Source organism: Callorhinus ursinus, unplaced genomic scaffold, assembly GCF_003265705.2.
Source record: "Callorhinus ursinus isolate GAN/ISIS: 27379988/994484 unplaced genomic scaffold, GSC_fseal_2.0 scaffold25, whole genome shotgun sequence".
NCBI lineage: Eukaryota > Metazoa > Chordata > Mammalia > Carnivora > Otariidae > Callorhinus > Callorhinus ursinus.
Window position 1 is genome coordinate 35,973,714 of NW_027397087.1, and position 24,797 is coordinate 35,998,510.

Genomic DNA, 24,797 nt, shown 5'->3' on the forward strand with positions numbered 1-24,797 from the left:
GGGTGTGGAAGTTCTAAATGCATATGGTGGAATAAGGTTCGCAGTTTGCTCAGGAAATAGGGTTTTGTAATTGATTAGGTGTCGGAGCTAAAGGAGGAGCAGGGGGGAAATAAAGGTGTCTGGCCCAATGACTGGGAGGATACCTGAGCCCAGACAGGGCTGGGAGGAAAAATGGTGTATGGGGTTTGGGACATGTTGAACTGGAGGCCTTTATGAAATGTACCAGGGAAAGTTCTAGCAGACCGTGGGAAACCGGGTGCTGAGTTCAGGAAGGAGATCAGGACCAAAGATATGAATTGGGACTCATCTCTTCAGAGTGGAGAGTTGGGGTTGTCCAAGAGTTAGAGTGGAGGAGAAAGAGGAGCTGACCAAAGACCGTAGCAACAGCTCCCTTTGAAGAGCAGGAGGTCGAGGAGGACCTGAGGCATGGTCAGAGGCAGGCAGGGGTCAGGGGAGGCAATTCCCCAGAGGTGAGGGGTGGGAGAGGTTCCTCGGGGAGCGGTCTCTGTTCTAGCAAAAAAGGGTTAACGTGCTGCAAACATGACACAGCTGGATCCAGCGACGAGAACATGACTCCTGACCTTTGCAGGTGCCAGGCAGCCAGATTCAATGTTATGTAGGAAATTTGACTGTGAAGAGGAGGAGAGAGATTAAGGGGTGCCAGGGCTGAGGCAAGATGTGGTTTTCTTTCCCTTTTTAAGGCAAGAGTAGACTTAAAACTATTTTTCTTGGAAGATGGAGATAAGCTGGCAGAGAGAGGGGGAGATAAGAGATGGAAAGGAGAAGGAATGCTTGGGAGGGCGGGCAGAAGGAGGCAGGAGGGATTAAGGTCCAGAACAAGACCTGTTGACATTTGGAATTAAAGTCTCTGAGTTGAGGTGGGAGGGCCAAGCTGGAGAGTCACACAGGGGTGAGCACTGAAGCCCCACCAATCAATTTGGTCATGCAGGAAAAAGAAATCAAAGGACTGAGGCCGGAACCTTGGGAGAAACCCAAAGTTCAAGGTCAAATAGGCACCAAGGAGGGGACAGCTGGAAAACATAGTGGGGATGTCCAGAGGCCCAAACAAGTCAGCCAGTGGTACCCAGCCCTGAAGACCGGGCTGAAGGGAGATGACTAACAAGGATGTTTGCTTTTGAGACAGGTTAGAATGGTCAAGCTCAAGTCCATTAGCAGCATATCAAGCGCATGATTTCTCTGTTTACACTGGACTTCCACTTCCAAATATCTTAATTAAACCAATATGTGAACAGGGAAGACATCAAAAGAACAAGGACATTATTAATTCGAGAATCAAGGCAACTAATCACTTTATTCCTTTTAGTCATTTCCTCATGTAGCAACATCCTCGGTAACAAACATTCCTGCAGCTCCTCGATAATGTTCCTGGATTTAAAACCACAGTTTTGTTTTTTCCTCCCTCAGGGACTTGTTTCTTATCTCTTGGGTCCTTTTGAAATAGGCAGTTATCAGATCAACCTTTAGCTCACTGGCCTTGCGTTGAATAGGTAATTTCCCCCCCACCCCCCCAATCACAGGCTCGTAAGAATTCAAGCCAAAATTCCAGGCTGGCTTTAAGCAATAAATACTGTAATTAACTTCTAACCAGGCAAGCTAACATTTTGCTTGGAGAAAGTATGGTTTTCTCAAACAAATGCCTTTCAAATAAAAACAATTTCATGCCCTCTTTTTCCAGCATGATACTTTCCAGTGCTTGGAAATAACCAGTGTCATCTGAGAGTATGTTCTCGGAGATTTTTTAAGTCCCGTTTGCTCCAGTTTTCAAGTTCTCCCATAGTAGCTACTCTGTCTTCTAGGGGTATATTGTTTCTAACAGAGTTAACTGAGTTCCCTTTCACAAATTGTGTGGGATGTTCTGTAGAGGCCTTCCTGAGCCTGTTAGATGTGACGTCTGTCCTGCCCAACAGACAGGACAGAAATGGAGCCCAGGTCTGGATGGACATCTGTGACCGAATGTTATCGGAGGCACACCACGGCAGGAGAGAAGGGTAGGTGGGAGTGCACCCACCCTTCTTTCTTTCTTTTTTTTTTTTTTAAGACTTTATTTATTTATTTATTTGACAGAGAGGGAGAATGCACAAGCAGGGGGAGTGACAGGCAGAGGGAGAGGGAGAAGCAGACTTCCCGCTGAGCAGGGAGCCCAATGTGGGGCTCGATCCCAAGACCCTGGGATCACAACCCAAGCTGAAGGCAGACGCTTAATGGCTGAGCCACCCAGGCGCACCTAGATGCTTTCATTACCATTTTTAAATCCTCTACAGATAATGCATATCCTTATTGGCTGCACCTGGGACAGACCGTGCCCACTGCCCAGCCTGTGCGTGTCATGCTGCCTTTAGTTCAATCAGTGCAACAGGTGACATGAAGACCCAGAGTAGGGTCAGCAACGGGAGTCTGAAAGGAGAAAGTCCTGAGACTATCCAAAGAGCCATGAGAAAACCAAAGTCCAGGGTCCGAGCTGAGCCACGAGGGCGGACAGTGGAAGTGTCAGGTGCTAGAGGAGATTTTAAGTCCCAGGGCAAAGGTAAGGCAGGAGCTGAAAAGAAGAAGGCACCACGTGTATGTGCAGGAGGGCACCCATCATGAGATGGGTTATGAATTCTTGCCACACAGATTGCCCACTCTCTGGCCTGGTCTGTTTTGTGTTTTGGGGTTGGTGGGCTGGGTGGAGATTTTTTAGTTTGGGTTTTGGTTTTGATGTTGGTTCAGCCACGCACATGGCAGTCTTTCTCCAAAGAGGTTTTTAAGCCACTACATAATTTCTGGCAGCATTTGGAGGGAGGGGGAGGGTAACGCTAACTGAAACGTGGCCTTATTCTCTACACGCTGTGGCAGAGACACCCCCAACGCCCCCACCCCGGGCTGCCGAGGCTCCTGCGTGCTGGCTGTGCGGAGAGCCTGGGTGGCCCTGGCCCCCTGCCACGCCAGGCCGCAGCTGTCCCGGAGGTAACATTCCATGAGGTCCTGTTCCCGGTCTGCCATGGACTGTGCAGTTCCGCGGGCACTTGTGGGGCCTGGCATCCCGATCGCTGACTGCGGGAGCCGGAAGTCCTGCGTGACGCCCCCCGGCTCTGCTCGCTACTTACTAACCTCGGGGATCTGGGGCACGTCTCTTCCTTGTTGGAAAACTACCTCCCGCACCTAAACGATACGATTGGAATCAGGACAGCGGAGAGGGAGGAGGGATTGGAAATAGGGTGTGTGACTTGACTTTGTAAACCGTAAAAGGCTGAGGGATGTAAGGGTGGATTGTCCACAGGCTCTGCTCATTTGGTTTTCTGGCTGTCATTCGGTCATGGTCAGTAATTAGTCATTCTTGTCCAAATGCAAGGGGGTCGGGCGGAAGGAGCTTAGTGGCAGCACCTTTGTGAAAGAGGCTCTTTATCAAATCACCCATGTGCTGGGGCTACCTAAGAAATGCAGGAAGCCAAGTAGAGTATGGAGAAGGAGGGATGATACCTAGTTCTACTCCGATGTGATGCTCGAATCCATTCTCGCCTATTCCGGTCCAGGGAGGCACCTCACTAAGAGAAGTATAGACATGCCTGGTAATAGGTGGTAGCAGGAGACATCTGGGGAGCCCCAGGACTTTAATCAGAAGCGTAGAACTCCGGGAGGAAAATGAAAGCTGTCTCTGGGTTTTGTAAATGTTCTTATGGAAGATGGATTTGGCTGGTGACATGTGTCTTTCCAGAGGAGGGTGGGCACTTCACAGGTGCAGGTCTCAGCTCATTGAAGGCAATGTTTCCCAAACTTTGCTGCAAACTAGAATCACCTAGGAAACTTTTAAATCTCCCATTCCTGAGGCTGTATCTGGAACCAATTAAATCAGAGCCTCTCTGGCCTGGGCCCAGGCATCAGCATTTTCAAAAAAACTTTCTGTGTCCTGGTGATTGCAATGGGCAGGCAAGTTCACCAAGCATTGATCTACACAAGGATGGAGAGCATCGGAGCTAAGCACAGAAGCAGGGAGGTGCTAAAGATGGGGAGATTCCCTGCCATCGAAGCTGCTCAGACCCAGGTTGCGTGTCACCTGGTGGTGATGAGCTCAAGCCTTCCCAGACGGTTAGAGCAGACAAACCTCGATCTCCCTCCCATCCTGGAAGACTGAGTCTAGGCTCTGAGGCGAAGGGTTTCAAATTCCTGTTATGGTTCCAAGGAACTGTGTGTTCAAATGAAATAAAATATTCAAAACAAACAAAGGAGGAAGGAAGTGGATTCCCCACAACCCCACCCACCCACCCAAGACCAATTTGACCCCTGAGGAGACTCCATGGAAATCTGGAAACCTAAGGAAAATCTCTAGGACTCCCGGGAACACAGTTTTTAAAAACCACCAAGTTAAGGGAAGGGAAATAGGACTTCCACAGAAATGAAATTTGCATTCAGCCATCTGTATTTGGAATCCTGATTATTTTGATGACTAGAAGTAGCAAATTCCAAATGGAGGAGAGCCAACATAAATGACCGTGGGCCTGAACTGTTTGTTAGTTGGGAACATGAAGAGCATCAGCCAGCGTGTGGTTAACCCCAGTGCCTCAGGAACTAGATCCAGATCTTTCTGCTTATTATCCCGGTGCCACACGTAGGATATAAGAGCCACTTCCTCCAGCTCACCAATGTATTTCCAAAAGGAAGAATGCTGAAATATTATTTGTTGAAAGTTCCCAGGCTTTGAATTGCACAGACTCTAGTTTTTGTACCAAAGCTATAACTTACATGTGAAGAACAAAAGGCAGCCTAAGTAGAAGGGAAAGGAATAGGAAGTGAGGACAGAGAGGTGGAGTCCTGGTTCTGCTATCATCCAACTGTATGAATGCAGACAAGTCACCCAATTTATCCATTTCCTCCTCTCTAAAATGGAACTCATAATACCCGCTGCCTGTTTTGGATTGTGAAGTTAAAAAAGCCAAGGTCACATCCCTTTAAGTTATAAAAAATATGCATGTTGATGGACAGCAAAAATTATAATATTGGAAGGATCTCAGTGGATGTAGATGTAATAAATGTGGCAAATATAAATAGGGGAGGGTAAAAGGACCTATACGTTTTCAAGAACTCTTGTTTTACTTGAAGTGGTAAATATTAACTTCAAGTAAACTGACAAATGAGGTTTGTTATTATAATCCCTCGACAACAACTGAAAAATAAACACAAGAGAGGGGCGCCTGGGTGGTGCAGTCTGTTAGGCATCTGACTCCTGGTTTTGGCTGAGGTCATGATCTCAAGGTCATGAGATCAAGCCCTGCATCTGACTCCACATGAGCATGGAGTCTGCTTGAGATTCTCTTTCCTTCTCCCTCTGCCCCTCCTGCTCATGCTGTCTCTCAAATAAACCTTTTTTAAAAAAGTAACACAAAAAATGTGACCGGTCAATAGATAAATTATAATGGAAATCTAAAAATTACTCAAATCCCAAAGAAGGGAGGAAAAGGGTGAACAGAAGAACAAAGGAAAAAACAAAAACAAAAACAAAAAAACCCAAAAGAAACAAACAGAACACTCATAAAATAGTAGAGCCAAATCCAATCAATAATTATGTTAAATGTAGATAGTCTAAAACACCAAATAAAGATAAATGTTGTCTGATTGGATTTTTAGCAAAAGGCCAAATGCTATCCCACAGAAACCCACTCTAAATGTAATGATATAAGTAGACTAAAAGTAAAAGGTTAAAAAGAGATATGCCATTGAAATACTAATCAAAAGAAAGCAGAGTGGCAATATCAAGATTACACAAAGTAGACTTCAGTACAAGGAAAAATTACCAGAGGTAAAGTAGGAAAGTACATAATAATAAAGGGGAAAATGGCCAAGAAAACATAACAGTGATAAATGCATATGTACCTAAACAAAAGCCGGAAAACACATAAAGCAAAAACTGATAGCACTGAAAGGGGAAACTGAGTATAATCCACAATTATACTCAGAGACAGCATTCCTCTCAAGATAATTAATAAAATAAGTAGACAGTTTGGCCTGATTGGCATTTATACAACACTCCGTCTAATGGCAGCAAAAATACACTTTCTTTCCAAGTACACATGGAACAGTCACCAAGATAAACCATATTCTGAGCCACAAAACAGACCTTAACAAATTTAGTATAATTGTATTCATATAAAATATGCTTTTTTTTTAACCACGATAGAATTTAACTAGAAATTAGTCACAAAGAGATTTGGAAATTTCCCAAATACCTGAAGTAAACGACATATGGAAATGAAACACCAGAAGTCTTAAGTTCAGAAGTCTTGAACTGAGAATATATTTTGAACTGAATGAAAGTGAAAATACAACGTGTCAAAATTTGTGGGATCACACATGTCATTGCACGTAACTTACAATACAATCTGAAAGCAATAAGAGTAAATATAGCAACAAGGATGGTTAAGTTTTGCCTAGGGATTTTCATCTGTTTGTATCCTATTGTTTATATCAGCTTGTATCCCATTTTTCATATAGAAATAAATTTCTAAGCTATTTTAAATAAGAATATGCTTATATGCAAGTGTGTATATACACATGTACACACATGCATGTATTCACACACTCACACACACAGGTATTCAGAGAACGTAGATTGGATATCATATCCCTGATTCATACAGTGGCCCGTGTCTCAAGTTAGCCTAACCTCTAGAGCAGTGCTTATCAAATTTGAGTGTGCAATAGAATCACCAGGCGGCCCCACTTCCAGAGATTCTAGTTCAGGAGGTCTGTGGTGGGCCTGAGAGTTTTCATTTCTAACACATTCTAAGGTGATGCTGATGCTGATGCTGCTGGCCCAGGGCTCACACTTTGGGAACCATGGCTCTACACCTATGCCATCCTAACTGGACTCTATCATCCCTTGGTGCTCAAAACCCCAAGCGCAGCAACACTAACCAAATGGGATTAATTCCATTCTGAGCTCCCCTGCTGCATTCCTTACCCCAATTTGGAAATGGAATTAAAGCAGAGAAGTAAAAAAATCAGCTATATTCTTGGAGTCTGAACTGAGTGAATATTTCCAGGAAGAAGAACAAAACTACATCTCCTCTCCCCACCCCCGCCCTGGCTCCGAGGAAAGTGTTGAAAAGTGAGAAAGCAGTTAGAGAGATACAGATGAAGAATGGCTGAATGTTGATCATTCCTGATGCTCAGTGATGGGTACATGAGATTTTATTTTACTGCTTTGTTTATTTTTAGTATATTTGACATTTCCATTTTTTTAAACGAAGTGTTTTTTAAGAGTGTAGACTGCAAATATAACAGAAGATGAATGTGTGCTAGAGGAAAACGTAAATGCTATTTTTAAATTCTCAAGATGGCGAGAGAACAATCCACTTCATTAGGGTCTCTTAACTTTAAGCCCATACTAGCCTAGGAAAGTTTATACTTTCTAGAGACTAAGGAGTTAGCACAGCGTTGTTCTACTGCAAGTCCAAATGTCTCTGAAATTTTGTTTTCTCTTCCAAATGTGATTTTGCATTTTAATAAGTTTCAATTGGGTTTCCTCTAAAGATAATGTTTTAAATTATTATCATCATGGGAAAATGTTTCCTACATGTTCACCTAGTGGATGGACAAGCTGCCACCTTTATATATGTAACCCTTATGGCTCCAGAGACCTAAGTGGTTCAGTCTTAGAGGAGTATCACATGCAAGAATTGTGCTCAACAGTCAAAATAATTAAGCAGGAAGTTCTTCCTGTAAGTTTGCTCTCCAAGGCATTAAAACTGATGGGTAATTATTGCTCAGAGTTCTCATACTCAAAAAACATACCTAGGTTTAGGTTGCTTTCTATCCATACCATAAAACCTTTATACTAAATTAGCATCAAAGTACATCCTATGTTTTTTTAGATTAACTGCCTTTGCAGTTGTTAGGGATGAATTAGTGCTGCCATTTTGGAACCCCCCACAACACCACCATCAGGTCCATTGTTGGGAATTTCCCTCACATGCTCGAATTTTTTCATTGGATTCAAGTTACGCTTCAAGCTTCCTATTTTTGGTCACCAATTTTTTAATTGAAGTATAATTAACATACAGTGTTATATTAGTCTCAGGTGTTATAATGATGCAACATTTCTATGCATTACTCAGTGCTCACCATAAGTGTAGTCACCATGCAAAGTTATTATGATATTATTTGACTATATTCCCTATGCTATACTTTTCATCTCCCTGACAATTTTTTACTTTTTTGAAGATTTATTTTTTATAAATAAAGGAGGGGCAGAGGGAGAGGGAGAGAGAATCTCAAGCAGAGTCCACGCTGAGCAGGGAGCCCCACACAGGGCTCAATCCCAGGACCCTGACATCACGACCTGAACCAAAACCAGGAGTCAGACACTTAACTGACTAAGCCACCCAGGCGCCCCCCCATTTTTTTTTATACTTAGAAGTTTATACCTCTTAATCCCCATTATCTATTTCACCCATCTTCCCCCACCCACCTCCCCTCTGGTAACCACCAGTTTGTTCTCTATATTTAAGAATCTGTTTTTTTTGTTTGTTTGTTCATTTGTTTTGTTTAATAGATTCACAAAGAAGTGAAATCATATGGTATTCGTCTTTGTCTGTCTGACTTATTTCACTTGGCATTATACCCTCTGGGTCCATCTATGCAGTTGCAAATGGCAAGATCTCATTCTTTTTTATGGCCAAGTAATATCCCATTGTATATACATATGCACCACATCTTCTTTATCCATTCCTCTATTGATAGACCCTCATGTTGCTTCCTTATCCTGGCTATTGTAAATAATGCTGCAATAAACATTGGGGTGCACATATCTTTGGAATTAGTGTTTTTGTTTTCTTTGGGTAAACACCAAGTAGTGGAATTACTAGATTGTATGGTATTTCTATCTTTAATTCTGTAAAGACCTTACTTCTAAATAAGCTCACACTCACAGGTTCTGGATGGACATGAATTTTGGGGAGACACTGTTCAGCTGAGCAGAGTCTCTGTGGCTGCGCACACGTGAAGCACACACAACAGCCCAGCAGTATTCATTACATTCTTCTTTTGTTCATAGGGCATTTTCTGTTTTATAGAGTATATGTGTGGGCTGTGTGTATGTTTCAGTTGTGTGTCTTTGTCATGGTTGTTTGGGGATTTTTTGCAGTCTAGTGACCAATGCTGTAAATCTTCGAGGCCTGTTTTTGGGGTGGTGCCAGGCGAGCGAGCAAGTGGGCTAGCATCCTGCATACACCTGACTACCGCAGCCTTCCTCCCTCAAGCCAAGCAGGTTCCACCTCCTAGGGTTTCACCTCTTACTGGATATGCAGGATGCTCCTTTTTTATGTGTTCTGATCACCCATGTGGAATCCTAACACAACTGTGAGGTCACCACAGATGTTCCTTAGTGAGAATGTTTGGGACCAAGCTGACCAGAGCATCCAGGAGACAGGAAAGGCTGAATTCTAGTCTCACCTCTGACATATTTTTTTCCTGACATATTATTTTTTAGACAGCTCCTAATTTTGCCTGTTTATGCCAGGGGGAGGATGCATTCTTGAAAACATGTTGCTACGTTTCACCTACATTTGTGGGCCCTGATAAACTATTGATAAGGTAGCTGTTTTTAAAAATAAACCTTCTTGGCTTTGTCAACAAATACTCATTGAGCCTTTTCTAATTACCAGCTCTTTGCTGACACTGTGGACCATAAAAAGAAAACCAGTCCCCACAGGACTAGGAGATTGGATAAGTAAACTGAGGCAGGTGTATGCCATGGAATATATGCAGCAGTTAGAAAACTCTAGTCATTACAGAAACAAAGGTAGACTTTAAAAGCAAAGGGTTGTTGGAAACATGGCAAATTTACCTGAATTCTGTACACACATATATATCACATCAGTGTAGGTACTTGCTGGGGTGGGCAGGGTGATGGCAGTGGGAATCCAGTGTGAAGGGGAAAAGTAAAATAAGGTAAGCGAGGTCTTGCCCAGCAAAAGTGTCATAAGCTGAAGAGTTTGATTAATTTAACTGTCTGCCCCTGAAGTTAAAAAAATCTTGCGGAGTTTACAATCAGCATTTAGAATAGTAAAACAATGAAGACAGCAATGGATAGAGTGTCAGAAAACAGGGCATAGACACCAAGAGTAGGGTTAAGAGGTTGGAAGCAGGAAATATAGGACCCTCAGGATGAACTGGGGATACTAGCCATACTCAACAACATCTGAGTGTCTTTTTGTCCGGTACTAAATAAGACAGGGCTCCTGCCCTATGAGAAATCACAACTGAATTTTTTTTTAAAAAAGCAGACATACAAATTTCTGACATTTTCCACACTTGATTGAATGCCGACAAGGAGCTGTGTGAAGTAGCTGAAGGTAGGGCGAATCACGCAAGACCTTGAGTGTGAATCAGGGGAGGGTGGGCTTTTTCCCTTGGCTTGGAAGCTTGGGGTCCGGCGGGAGACAGCAGGAAAGCTGCACTTCAGAAAGTTCATCTAGAGTGGCACACAGGGAGATCCACGATTCTCTGCTGCAGTCCAGCTGTGAGGCAACCAGAGAACAGAGACAAGAGGCCACTGGGCAGGAGAGGGACGGAGGGGACCACAGTGGCAGCAAAGGGGATGAAATGCCTGATGAGCGATCAGCTAGCAGGGAAAAAGAGCAGGAGATGGTTGCCAAAACGTGAACCTGAGCAATGGGAGAACAGTGTTTTAAATGGAGGGGTTAGGAAGCAGGCTCATTTAGGGTGAGAAAGATACTAGGTTTATCCCTAGATGAGCTGAGCTGTAGTGAGGCCCTTTGCAGTAATTACACTTCTGGAATTCTTTCTAAAGGAAAGTACTAAACATGGTCCTTCCCTGCTCCCAAGGAGTAGACTTTGGAGCCATGATGGGGAGAGTAGCCCTGAGACCCCCCGGGGCCGCCGTGGCGGACCTGCTGCCCCCGAGGGTGGGAAGACGCATGTTAGGTACTCAGCAACCGTGGTGTGAATGAGCTTTGGGACTTCTTATTCAGCAGCAGCGTTATCTCCAAACAGATGTCCACTGTCATTATCCCGATCAACATTTTTTCATGGCTCCCCAGTGCCAAAACCCAGCCCCACAGTCAGCCCGAGGTCTCCCCTTTCCACCCCATGTCCAGGGGTGCTTCTCACACACCCCCATTCCACTCCAGCCCCCAGCACCCTGGATGCCCCGGCTCTAGCACCCCACAACTGTCCCTCACCCCTCCAAGGTCAGACCTGTTCCTGCCCCAGCCTTTGTCCACACCGTTCTCTGTCCCCAGATGCCCTCCCCTGTTCCCTGCCTGGTGACCTCCTCACCCTGCCAATTCCTGCTCAAATGCCACCTCTTCTCCAAAATCCTCTATGTGCCCAAGGAAATTCTGACAGCCTCTCTGTTCACATGTATTAGTACGTATCTGAGCTCCCAAGGTTGTGGGTGGTCTTGTCTTTGTAGCGCCCTCCTCCCAGTGCCATGCCCAGCTTATTTTCTTACTTAAAGTGTAGATGGTGTCTATTTCATACAGCATTATTTGGGGCTTAAAAACACACAAAGTTCCTTTATAGTTAGTAAGTATTCAAAGGAAATTTGGAGTCAAAATAAATCAAATGTTAATATTTTAAAGAATGAGAATTAGCCATACTTAGCTATAATTTAGCAATGAAATAAGAACAAAGACTTGGCATTTCCCTTTATTCAACCTGTGATCATAGCGTGTCAAAGGGAGAGCCAACCTTCTTTCTCTGATACTCTGATTTTCAGTCCAACTGTGTTGCATTATGTTTTAGAAAATCACACAGGCTCAATTCTTTCCAAACCCAAAATGCCAAAGCAAATCTGAACTGAAAAATTACTGTGTGATATGTACGTATATTTATTTAACAGAAACCGTAATTTGGATACTTTATCAAACTGGACCTGGATCTCCCTAAAGAGAAATACTTGTGGGTTTTTTTTTCTTTTTAACAGCATTTTTATGCATCACTGCACGTATTTACCATTGTGGTCAGGAGGCATGGAGGACATTTGTGAGATTGGAATTCTTAAACAGGATTATTCAGATATAAGCAGGACTTGAAGGAGTTTCCAAGAATCTCTTATCTCAACTCCAAGGTGAAAATATGATAGATCAGAACAATACAGCTCATAACTTACTTCTATTCAACAAGCATTTATTAAGTGCCAACCAAGTGCCAAATAGTGGGCAAAAATGTATATGTCACAGTATCTGCCTTTAAAGCACTCATCTTTGGGCACCTGGGTGGCTCAGTTGTTAAGCTTCTGCCTTCGGCTCAGGTCACAATCCCAGGGTCCTGGGATCGAGCCCCGCGTCGGGCTCCCTGCTCAGCGGGAAGCCTGCTTCTCCCTCTCCCACTTACCCTGCTTATGTTCCCTCTCTCGCTTTGTCTTTCTGTCAAATAAATAAATAAAAAAATAAAGCATGCATCTTCTAGCAAGAGGGGGTGCATATGTAAATATATAAGTGCAGGGAATATATATATTATATACATAATATATATATAGTGCAGGGAAATAAACTTAATAGAAATCAAACATAACATATATGTTTGTGTAGATGCTACTTCCTTCTGTCCCTGTCAAATTTGGACTCTAAGCGTTCTTCATATTCAGATCCTAAAACTTGCTCCGAACCACTTTCGACCTTGGGCAGTTTTGTGGGACATCACGGTGACATACATAATTTCAAGATCATGAATTCACACTATCTCCAAGTCAAATCCATCCCCACAGGGTTCTGTCTGGCCTTCCCGCATTCCACTTTTATGTCTCCTTCTCCACAGTGACATCCCTGGCCCCCAACATCAACTCCAGGGTACAACCACTTTGCAAAAATGTTTGGTAGTGCCCACTGTAACTAAGCATATATATACCCATAATCCAGCAATTCTACTTCTGGGTATATCGCCAGTAGAAATGAGGACTTGTGTCTGGCAGAAACATACACAAATGTTTATAGCTCTTTTATCCATAAGAGCCAAAAGACAACTGATAATAGAAAAGACAAATAAATGGTGGCATATTGATATAACACTAAGTTGCTATGAAAAAGAATGAACTACTGATAAATGCAACAATTTGGATGAATCTCATGGGCATGAAGTTAAGTAAAAGACGTGCAGCACAGAAGAATATGTACGGTATTATTCCATTGATTTGAAATACAGAAACGAGCAAAACTGTAGTGTTAGATGGCAGAGTAGCAGTGAACCTTGGGTCTTGTAGAGACAGAGTAATGACTTTGAGGGGGCAAGAGGTTGCTTTCTGGGGGTCTAGATGGTCTTCATCTTTATTCAGTTAGTAGTAACACAGGTGTAATACAAATATAAAAAAATCATCAGGCAGGGCGCCTGGGTGGCTCAGTCAGTTAAGCGTCTGCCTTCGGCTCAGGTCATGATCTTAGGGTCCTGGGATCGAGCCCCGCATTGGGCTCCCTGCTCAGCGGGGAGTCTGCTTCTCCCTCTCTCTCTACCCCCTCGCCCCTGCTCGTGCTCTCACTTTCTCTCCCTGTTTCTCTCTCCCAAATGAATGAATAAAAAATCTTTAAAAAAAATCATCAGCCTATAAACTTATAATTCAAATACTTTCTTAGATTTACTATATCCTAATTTAAAAAAAAAATTAATACAGAGGGGGGCCTGGGTGACTCAGTCAGTTGAGCGACCAACTCTTGGTTTCAGCTCAGGTCAGGATCTCAGGGTCACGAGATCGAGCCCCGTGTTGGGCTCTGCCCTCTTTGAGGAGTCGGCTCAAGCTTCTATCTCCCTCTGCCCCTCCCCCTTCTCACACACTTCCTCTCTCTCTCTCTCTTTCTCTCAAATAAATAAATAAATCTTTTAAAAAATTAATACAACTACAAACTGGGCTGCTAGAAATTCGCTCAACTGCAGTGACTTACTCAAACGAATCTCACATGTGTTCAGGAAGTGACAACGACATCAGAACTTAGTCATCTGTCTGCCAACTATTGCTTTGCTGTCCTAAGACACATGCCACATCCGTAATGTGAGAATAGGGGAGAAGTGTGCATCCCCGGATTTCACAATACTGTATGTGGGCTTAGCCAGTGTCTTGAGATCATGTTTTATTGTTGAGCTGAATTGGACTCTCTTTTACACCCCACCGCCGCCCAGGGTCAGTCACAATCCAAACCCTTAATGGTGTCTGCCTCATGTATATATAGGATTCCTGGTGCCCTCTAGGATTGCTTACTGATCACGAAATCCCTGGGAAGGTTGGCTCTGGGAATCCTAAATGCCCACAGACCGGGAGGGCGGGCATGGCAGTGAGAGCTTCAGTGGTAGAGTGGAATGAAGGCCACACCCCCAGACTGTCCCTTGGTCTTCTCCACTCTCAGCGTTTGCTCTGTTGTCCAGGCAAAGCCAGATATGTGAAGTATAACCATGTTTCCCTTGATCGAGAAGCTTTCTCTCTTGATCGGGACTCAACAATAAGAGATGTTTATAACAGAAATTAAAATATAATAAAATAAGAGAGGGTTTCCAAATTTAAATGCACCATAACCACGTGGAGGGCTTGTTAACCCCAGATGCTGGACCCCATCCCTGAATCTCTGAGTCAGCCAGCCTGAGCCTCTACCTCTAACCAGCTTCCAGGAGATGGGTTTCTACTGGTCCGGGGACCACTCTCTGAGACCTACTGGTATAACGGGAAGAAGATGAAATCAGAACATCAAAGTTCAAGTCCTAAACTACTAACAATCTGTGAGCTTGAGCAAGCAACTTGATCTCCCTGAGCCTATTTCCTCATCTGTATGAAAAAGGTAATATGTGTCCTGCTTGCCTTATGCAACTGGCTTTCGTGGAATGTGAGTTCATTTCTGCTTTGAAAACCATAAATCATTAGGCCAGAAGTCCTTCACTTTTTTGTGTCACAGACTCCCTTGGCAGTCTGTAGATACCTTCTCGGACTACCGTTTTTAAATCCATAAAATAAAATATAGAAGAGTACAAAGGAAACAATTATATTGAAATATAATTATCACCATGTTTTAGAAAACAAATTTGCTTCTTAGTAATTTTTAGTCGCATGTGCTTCTTTAACATTAAAATAGGAGATCTCATGGAGGGTCTAATAATTATTGCCATTTCAAGATAGCTGTGAGTTTTTCAATAATATTTCAAAATACCAGGGCGCCTGGGTGGCTCAGTCATTTAAACGTCTGCCTTTGACTCGGGTCATGATCCGGGGTCCTAGGATGGAGCCCCGCGTTGGGGGGGGGGGTCCCTGCTCAGCGGGGAGTCTGCCCCTCCCTCTCCCTCCCACCCCCCCACCCATGCTTGCACTCTCTCTTGCTCTCTCTCTGAAATAAATAAATAAAATCTTTCTTAAAAATTCCAAAATACCTGTAACAGCTGTCATGTCATATGAATACATGTGTGATTTCTATTGACGACACAGTCACAGTACTGCTAATATTATGATTGGTTGCCGAATTTATAATAGAAGGAAGGCTACCATAAGGATGTAACTGACAGACCCCTCCGAAGTGGTCGTATGATGTGAGTAGGCATGCTCCATTTTCAGGATATCCACATTAGCTAACATATTCTGAGACTCACTTGGGTTTGTGCCCACGGGTGAGCTTCCGTGAAAGCTCATAGACTGGAGCAAAAATGGCAGGGCTACAGCCCTCCGGTGGGCCTTGTGGTGGCAGCCAGTGATGTCTGTCTGACCCCTTCGCCCTCGAGCTTGTTACGCTACTTCCCAGATAGCTTCTAAGAACTGCCGAAACTCGGAATTTTGTTAGTAGGAGGAGTCAATTTTCATCTTCCAAAGGGAAAAACAGGGGCGCCTGGGTGACTCAGTCCGTTAAACGTCTGCCTTTGGCTCAGGTCGTGATCCCAGGAGCCCCGCATCCAGGTCCCTGCTCAGCAGGGAGCCTGCTCCTCCCTCTGCCTGCCACTCCCCCTGCTTGTTACATGCTCACTCTCTCTTTCTCTCACAAAAAAATAAATAAAATCTTTATTAAAAAACTGAATAATTAAAAAATAAATAAAAGAAAAGCAAAAACAGATGTCTAGATCGCAGTGATCAGTTGGCCGTAAAGAAAGCGCCTTTCTTGTTTGGATGCAGGAACCAGTGGTTGGGTTGGCAACAGCGGGCATTAAGGTTGTAGGGTAAATTGTCTGAGAAGCAGGACTTGGATGAGCAAGTGATTCCTATATGGATCTTGGAGAAGGGCATTGTTGGTGCACATAGTTTAGGCCAAATACATATGCCCAGCGTTGACAGCTAGAACAAATACAATCCATATGTCAGACGAGAGTGGAGATTTCCTCCTGTTGACGTAGCTGTGACAAGCTTCGCCAAAGCGTGAACTTCCATGACCACACCCACTAGCAAGAGCCATGAGTCACCTGCACCTTTTTGTGGGGTAGTTCTGGACACCCATTACATAGCGCTGGTACTGCTTACAGGCCCATAAATTGTAGGTGCAGCTGCTTTCAATATGCAAGCCCAGGTGGGGGCTAGTGCTGGACCTATTTCAGAAGCTAACCTGTGGGCATATGGAACTGGGCCCTTGTCTGCTAAAAATCTCCTACGGCTTTTTTTTACGCTTTGCTCTTATATGGTGAAAGATTCATCTAAACCCCGAGAGCGGGTGCTTGGGTAACAGTAGTAGATGATAAAAAGATTCGGGGTCCCCGTGTTTTATTTCCTGGGAAGCCCATGCAGTTTTCTCCTGTACAGTATTTCAGATATTTTTTTAATGGATTTTTTTTTTTTTTTTTTGGTTCCCCAACAAACAACTTCTTATACAAGCTTTCCATTAAAAGCAAATAAATCTTAGCCAGAACGTACCTCAGTTCTGAGCTTTGGATGCTCTGAATAGGATTTTAAGAAGAACCAAGAAAAAAGGGAAAATATGTATATCCCTCAGGAGTATTTCTGCTTGTACCATGTCCTTTATGTTAACTAAAAAAGATTTAAGCTTTAAAGAAGGTAATATATGCATATCGTAAAACAAATTTTAAATGGCAATAAAAAGATATAAAATGTGAAATAAATGTTTCCCTTCTCATCTCACATCCCAAACTAAACCCTAGTTCCTGTTCCCAAATGTTAACAGTTTTATGATTTTCTCTGAAAAGTTTTATGCATGTGCATACGTCTTATGTATATGCTATACACAAATGAGATCATACCAAAAACGCTGTTCTGCATTTTTTGTTTCTTAAAAATTTATCATGGATTTCTTCCCATACGCCCACATGCAGACCTATCTCACTGTTTTGGGGGCCACATGGATCCCCCTGCATGGACATTCAGTATGACAAACTATGTAAGCAATCCATGTTTAGGTTGTTTTGGGGTTTTCTCTTTAAAAAAATCTGCAGGGCATATCCTTGTTACAAACACTTTTGTATACTTATGAAAGTATATCCCCCAAAGTAGTTTCCTACAAGTACAATTCTTGGGTTAAGTGTACAGGCACTTAAAGTTTTAGCAATATAACCAAATTGCCCTCCGATGTGGTTGAATCGGTTTACCTTCCTACCAACAATGTTATGAATGCTTGCTTACTCACGCACCTGCCAATTCTGGCAATATTAAATGTTTTCAAACATTTGTCAATCTGGTGGGTCAAGAAGATACCATAGCAGTTTTGATTTGCATTTCTTAAATTCTAAGTAAGGCAGGGCATCTTTCCATTCCATTCCATATGGAGTATTTGTACTTGGTTTTCTTTGAATTGCCTGTTCATCATTCTTTGCCTATCTTTCCTTTGAGCTGGTGTCTTTTTCTGTTATGTATTTTTGCATTCAACAAGTATGAATTCCTACTCTATGGTAAACACTGTGCTGGTCACTAGACCTGTAACTGTGAGGAAACACCTTTCGGAGCTTGCAGTGCTCTGGGAGACAAACATTAGTTCAATCATGTTCTGAATGGATGTGTGTACAGACTGAGTTAAATGCCTTGGAGGAGAGGCTTTTGCGTCTCTTAAGCACATAAAAAAGAGACAGGCCTGAACTGGGGGTTGGGAAAGACTCCCCTAAGGAGCTGACGTCTAAAGAACAAATATGATTCCAGGTTCAGAGAAATGCTTCTGGAAGAAAAGAATGGATTGTGGAGGGAACATGATGTATTAGATGAGCTAAAAGGCGGCCAGGAAGCAGAGCTCAGAGAGCAGACAAGTGTGGTGCACGATGAGGCAGCACCACATCACTGCGGGCCCCAACCCATTAAGGATTGAGGCTTCTTCTCTTACAGAAATAGAAAGCCATTAAAGGGTGTTGAGCCACAGTTGATGGTCAAACCTGCATTGTGAAGAGATTACTCTGGCTGAAAAGAAGGGAATAGGTAGATCAATCAGAAGGCTTTCGAGTTAGTCCAGATGAGATCTGGTGGTGGACTTGCCCTAGATTATGGCAGTGGACGTGGAGAGAAGTTGATGGGTTCAAGAAATATAGAGGAGGTCAAATAAAATTTGATGATTGGATTGATATAGGGGATAAGGAAGGGGGAGGGGTCCAGGATAATTCCTCCATTTCTGATGAAGTGGGTGGTAGTACCTCTTACTAACATAGTAGACACTGGAAGAGGTCAAGGGTGAGTTCAGTCTTAGACATCTGAGGTGAAACTGTCAAGTAAGCCATCAGATAAAGAAGTCTGGGGACCAGAGGAGAACTCTGGATTGGAAACAGAAATTTGGAAGCCAGCAGAATACGGTAATGAAAGCCATGGCAGAGATGAACTTGCCCAAGAAAGTACAGCACCCAAATCTTCATCCTCGAGGAACGCTAATACTCAGTAGCCAAGTAGAGAAAGATGACACAGAAAAGAAAGAAGGGATGAGCATCCTGAGAGCAGGAGGACAGCAAGCTGACTGTGGTGTCCCAGAAACCAGAGCAAGAATGTTTCAATTAGGATGGAGTGGTCAGTAGTGCCAAATTCTACTGAGACGTCTAGCAAGGGAAGGCCTGGAAGATGCCCATTGGATTTAGCAACATGGAGGGCTTGGTGACATTAATTTGAATTGTTTCAATGGAGTAATGGGGGCAGAGATCAGGTTGGAGCTGGTTGAGAAATGAATGGGAAGTGAGGAATTGGAGACTGTATGGACCACTCTCAAGTGCGATTTTTGAGAGAAAAGGCCCCAAACCTACTCTTCCTCAGTCTCTACTCTTGACCTTCTTTGCCACTCAAGCTGAATTGATTTTATAATTTGGTATTCAATGCTCCACAGCTGTGGTCTCCCAGTGGCCATGGCAACCAACCAGCCAGGAATGGAGTCTGTGGGCTCCCCGGCTCTAAATAGGAAGCTCTTCCACGCCGTGGAACAGCTCTGACTCTGCCAGCCCCCGGAGGCCCACTGTAGAAATGCTGCTGAAAATGGGTTTAAGAAACAAAGTGTCCTTATATTTTAGAGACACCTCCTGAAAAATGTAAGGATAAATGGGGTCTGGGATTTGCAGAGGGAGACAGGATAAGCCATGAGTTGATAATTACTGAAGCTGATGTATACACAGAGGTTTATTACACTGTTCTCACTGCTTTGGTGTATATATAAATTTTTCCATAATACATTGTACAAAATTAAATTTAGTAACTGTGCAAGTGAAGTTGCAAAGAGCCAATGACCATCACAGGCCCACTATGTATATGACACTTAACTCCGGATGTCTTTTAAACTCAATCCACCATTGGATTGGGGATTCAAAGGTGCCAAATGCCTAAAGGAAGAAAGTCAGCTCTCACATGCTGTCCTTTCTTCTCTCATTAGCTGAACACTTTGTTCCTTGCCCCTCTTCTCCTTTCTTACTTCCCTCCTAAGTGTGGACACCGTTCTATCGCTTCTCATCTTCACGAACTTGAACAAGTTCCCTCTCATCCCTGAACCAAGCTCTGAGAGCTGGGGACACCTGCTTAGCAGTGTCATGAGGGTCAATTTTGACTGTATGTGGGCGCATCTAGCCTCAAAAGCCCACAGAAGTCAGGAAGGTCATACAAATGAATGAAGGTGATCAGGTAGGGGAAAATTACAGGACCCACTTAGAGCTATCTTTAGCTTTGTCACTTTTAGTAGACCTTACCAGTAGAAAGAACTATAAGAAAATTTTTATTCTGTGAGACAAATAACAATGCCAGCATGATCATAGATGGAATAAATAATCCATAGTCATAAATGAATGGGCAATAAACTGAAACTTAGCCTCAGTGTCGGGGACTCCTAAGGAGCGGTGGGGTTGGGGCAAACCAGAGCACACAGACCCCATCTAACGGGGCAGTCCTCCTCAGCTCCAGCCGGTTGCTGCGGTGAGGGGATGTCGAGCCAATGCTAACATGTCTTCTTGTTTTACATGACAAGCTAGAAGCTAGAGAACCCAAATTGAGTTTGGGTTTAATTATTTAAAAACAAAACAAAACACCATGAAGGCCAAACTAAGCCTATCTATGGGCCAAAATCAGCTCCCAGGCTGCCCGTGTGCAACCTCTCACCTAGATAATGGGATACAACACAGTTCCCCTCCCTCTCCTTTCTTTCCTCTTCTTCCTCTGACTTCCTCCTTCCGCTCTCTATTTCCACATCCTTCTCTCCTAACCACTGCCACGCCTCTTTTCCCTACTAAGTCCAAGTGGTGGAAGGGATCGAGTTGGTTGAAGAAGTGGCCGTGCCCTAGACGCCTCACCCCCTCAGGGCTGAGCTCAGTGCCTGGCACATAGTGGATCTTCTCCATAGTGGATCTTCACAGTGGATCCTCAGGAAACACTTTGATGAATTTAGAATAAGCCAGTTCACTTTCTTGTGCACCCTGTGGGCTTACTCAAGGAACTGTCTTGTTGTTCTTTTGTTGTTGTTGTTGTTCTTGACAGCTTTGCGAAGTCGTTCTGGCCGCTCCATCATCAACGGGAACTGGGCAATTGACCGGCCGGGAAAATACGAGGGCGGAGGGACCATGTTCACCTACAAGCGTCCAAATGAGATTTCGAGCACCGCTGGAGAGTCCTTTTTGGCTGAAGGCCCCACGAATGAGATCTTGGATGTCTATGTGAGTTTGGATGTTTCTGGACTGTTGGGATTTTGCATCTTATGTTTCTTCCAGGGACCACACTTAGCACAAATAAGCAACGTTGCCTGTGCTCAATAAAACCATCCGAGCTAAGCCTTTGGAGGTGCTGAGGTGCTTGGCGTTCATCTTTGCCATTCACCTCTGAATGTACCTGGCTCACAGAAACCTTAAACTCTACCAGATGCTTATTACCCTCAGAGTTTATTGACCCCCTAAAACCATTTTTACTTGTTGAACCAAATCAGAGGCAAAACATATCCTTTATTTCATGAGCATTGGCTCCCCTCCAGGCCCTTTTCTCCTAATGCTAATTTGGCATGTTTTCTTTTTATGGCAAAAGAAAGCAAATGCCCTAAAGCAAGACAAGACCGCTCAAGTTCCCAGCCCTCTTCAAATTCTACTAAAAGCGAATGAAGAAACGAGAGCTCCAGAGTACTCCAGATGATACAATAAAGCTCTGAGTAACAATATAGAGGTTTACTACAGGTTCCTTGCCTGGCAAAAGACAAAATTTGGGATTTATTTTACAAGAAACTAAATTATGAAGTCGCCCCAGAGTTTAAAATGGTCCTTATTTTTTGAAGAAAGTACTAAGATCCAGTCTTCTTATAAAGATCAGGAAATAAAAAAAAAGTGACAAGAAATAAAAGCTCAAAATCAGGTTTTGACAAAGACAACCTCGCCCACAGATCTGCCTTCTCTTACCATCTCCAAAGCCATGCGAATCTACATGCTAATTTGCTGTTAGAATTTCATAAATATTAGTTCTCCAACTATATAGTTACATGTTCATTCCTGTTGGGCCTGGTGGCTCATAGACTAGAAACTATAAAAGAAGCCTTGTTATAGTTAATTTTGAATATTTTTTTTTAAGACTGTCCAGTTGGTTGTTGGACTCCAGGTAAGTTTCAAATGGCATCAGGGGTAAAAACCCCGGTTGTTAAGGGCCCACTGTGGGTGGTCTAGGATGTGGTGGCCAACAATAATTTTGTAAACGAGACAACGTTTGCACTGGCAGAATGCTCATGCAGAAAAGGCATAAGAGAGGCCAGGAGGGTTTCCGGCCTCAGACCCACAGTCAGAATATGTGAAAAGAGAAGTGAGGGAATTAGGGGTAAACAGTGGAACCAGAGGCCACACCCCTTCATCCCTTGGGGTTCTGTGTTCACCACCATGATTCCTGGGTGTCAGGAGCTCCGTGGTTCTCATGTCTGCCTTTGTAGAATGGAGGCCCCATTTCCCCTGGAGAGAGCGGGTAAAGGGATGATGGGGGACAGAATGAACACTCTCATGAACCAACAGGACCCACCGTGCAGGGGTGACTGGGAGACACTTGTGCTTTTAAAGGATCTAAGAGACAGCTGTGATTCTAAGCTCCTCCTCCAGATGAGGAAATCAAAAACTGTGAGACCATGGGACTTGCTCTTGGGACTTGCTCTAGGTTATACAACTGGTCAACAGGAGAGCCCCTTTAGAAAGCAGTAGAGACAGAAATATCAGAACGGGACAGTGTCTCCTTGCCTGGCTCATATTCACACTGCAGATTCCCATTCTACTCCTTCTCACCAGCAAGGCCGTGGGCACAAAGGACTGTGTGTTCCGAAGCCAGTAGGGAGGTATTCTGCAAAGCCGTGCTGATTTGTGTTGTGCTTTCTGTCCCAGAGGATGTTTAATTCTTGACTTCCACGGCCTTCTGCAGTTTCCTGCTTGATATCCTGCTTTTGTCATTGGTTCCTGAGAGAATAGGAACCAGGGACACTTAACTTCCCGGACACCGGTTGTTCTGACCCCATGTCTTTGTGGTTCTGGAGCTTTCCATGGATGAGAGGGGATGAGACCCAGAAAGTGGACGAGGGAGAGGGTGGGGCAGACTTTTCCTGAGCCAGCCTCATGGCCAGGAAGGGTTCTTTGGAGGAACATACAGGATCGCAGGCTGGCTCTGCCCAACAGGGCTGGCTCTTCTTGGCGTGACTCTATCTCGCCCTCTAGTGTTCAAATGAGTTCCCCTGGAGCATACACATGGCTTGGCCATTTTGAGAGAACCGAGCACAATCTAAACCATGGTGTGAGATGGTTGAGAGCCAACAGAAAGGCTCTGCTACCATTGTTCCCATCTTCCTATTTGGAATGTATAAAATCTTGACTTTCAGACTAGTTTTCTTCTAAGTCCTTCATTCTTCAAAAGCAAAAAACCCATCTGGGAAGAGCTTTCCTTTAATCTGTCACAGGTTCACTAATATGATTCGATCTGAATCATTTATAGATAGTGCCATGTATAGCGGGGGACCTTGGGCAGCAGGAAAGGCATGTGAGTGTGTCCCGGTGCAGTGACATTGACCTCTGTGTTGTCAGATGATACACCAGCAGCCCAACCCAGGAGTCCACTATGAGTACGTCATCATGGGGACCAACGCCATCAGCCCACAGGTGCCTCCTCACAGGAGACCAGGTAAAATCTCTTGTTCTACTGCCAAGCACCCCCCACCCCGCCCATCGTTTCTTTTTAAAGCCCTCTGTCTCTTGTGCATCTCCCTTGTGTCTCTCAGTCAACAGAGAGAAAACACACGGACACACCCTTGACATCAGAGGATGCTTCACCATTTGTCTGAGCCTTTGCTGATAAGAGAGTCTCATTCATTTGATTCAGAAATGAGGTGAACACCCTAAGTCTGTCTTTCCAGTTCAACATTTTAAGATACCTGATATTAGTTTCCTAGAGCTGCCTGCCGTACAACAAATTACCTCAAACATGGTGGCTTAAAACAACACACGTTTGCTATCCTACAGTTCAGGAGTTCCGGAAATCCAAAGTGGGTTTTGCTGGGCTGGAATCAAGGTGTTGGCAGGCCACGCTCCCCTTGGAGGCTCTAAAATGTTCTGTCACCCTGCCCTTTTCACTTCAAGAGGCCTCCTGCACTCCTCGCTTCCTGGCCTCTTTTTGCATCTTCAGTGCTGAGTAGCACTTTCAGATCTCGGGTTCCGACCCCCTTCTTCCGTCATCACATCTCTGGGCCCAGCCAGACAGTCCAGGACCATTCTCCATCCCCAAATCTTTAATTTCACATCTGCAAAGTCCCTTTTGCCATATAAGGTACGATACTCACGGTTCCAGGGATTAGGAGGCAGACACCTTCGGAAGGCCATTATTTTGTCCGCCTCATGCCTTTTTTTTCTCTTGGTCCCCTTCTGCTTCTCCTGACACTACTTTGACTTGTAAGAAAAGAATAATGAGTTCATGCCTAATTATCTACCTCTTTCCTATGGGCTCTGCTGATAGATACAGCAGGCAGGCAGCCCTCCGGCTCTGCAGATATTTCTTTACCAAATGATAATGGAACCCACCACCCAAATGGAGACTTGTTTTTTCCATCTTTTGAACCGGAAGGCCTACATAAACATCAATGATAATATTACTCACGTGCACGGAGTCCTTGCCGTGTGCTGGACATTGCTGAGCCTTTCACATAGATGAACTCATCAAATTATCACGACAGTGCTCAGAGGATGGGGCTGTTTTTGGCCTCATTTTAAAAAGTAGGAAATGGAAGCTCAGAGAGATGGACTTACTGCCCCGGTCTGACAGTGACCTCAGTCTGCTGTCTGTTATATCGCGTAGGTTACCTGCTCTGACACCTGCACCCCAGGCAGTGAGGGCACAGATGTGAGGCCTGGCCCACCAAATGGATAACTGAGTTATCTGACTGTCACAGGTCAGGGAAGAACAGTCTGGCTCCTCGGAGACAGCAGGGTGTACGCCGGGCACG

At 44.1% G+C, this 24,797-nt stretch overlaps 1 protein-coding gene across 1 annotated transcript in view; it reads left to right on the forward strand.

Moving 5' to 3' along the window:
• Positions 1–24,797, forward strand: part of THSD4 (thrombospondin type 1 domain containing 4) — a 572,226-nt gene that overhangs the window by 514,768 nt on the left and 32,661 nt on the right. Inside the window, exons 9-10 of the mRNA XM_025884296.2 lie at positions 20,837–21,012; positions 23,386–23,482. Of these exons, the coding sequence (XP_025740081.2) occupies positions 20,837–21,012; positions 23,386–23,482 (273 nt within the window). The remainder of the gene's footprint in view (positions 1–20,836; positions 21,013–23,385; positions 23,483–24,797) is intronic.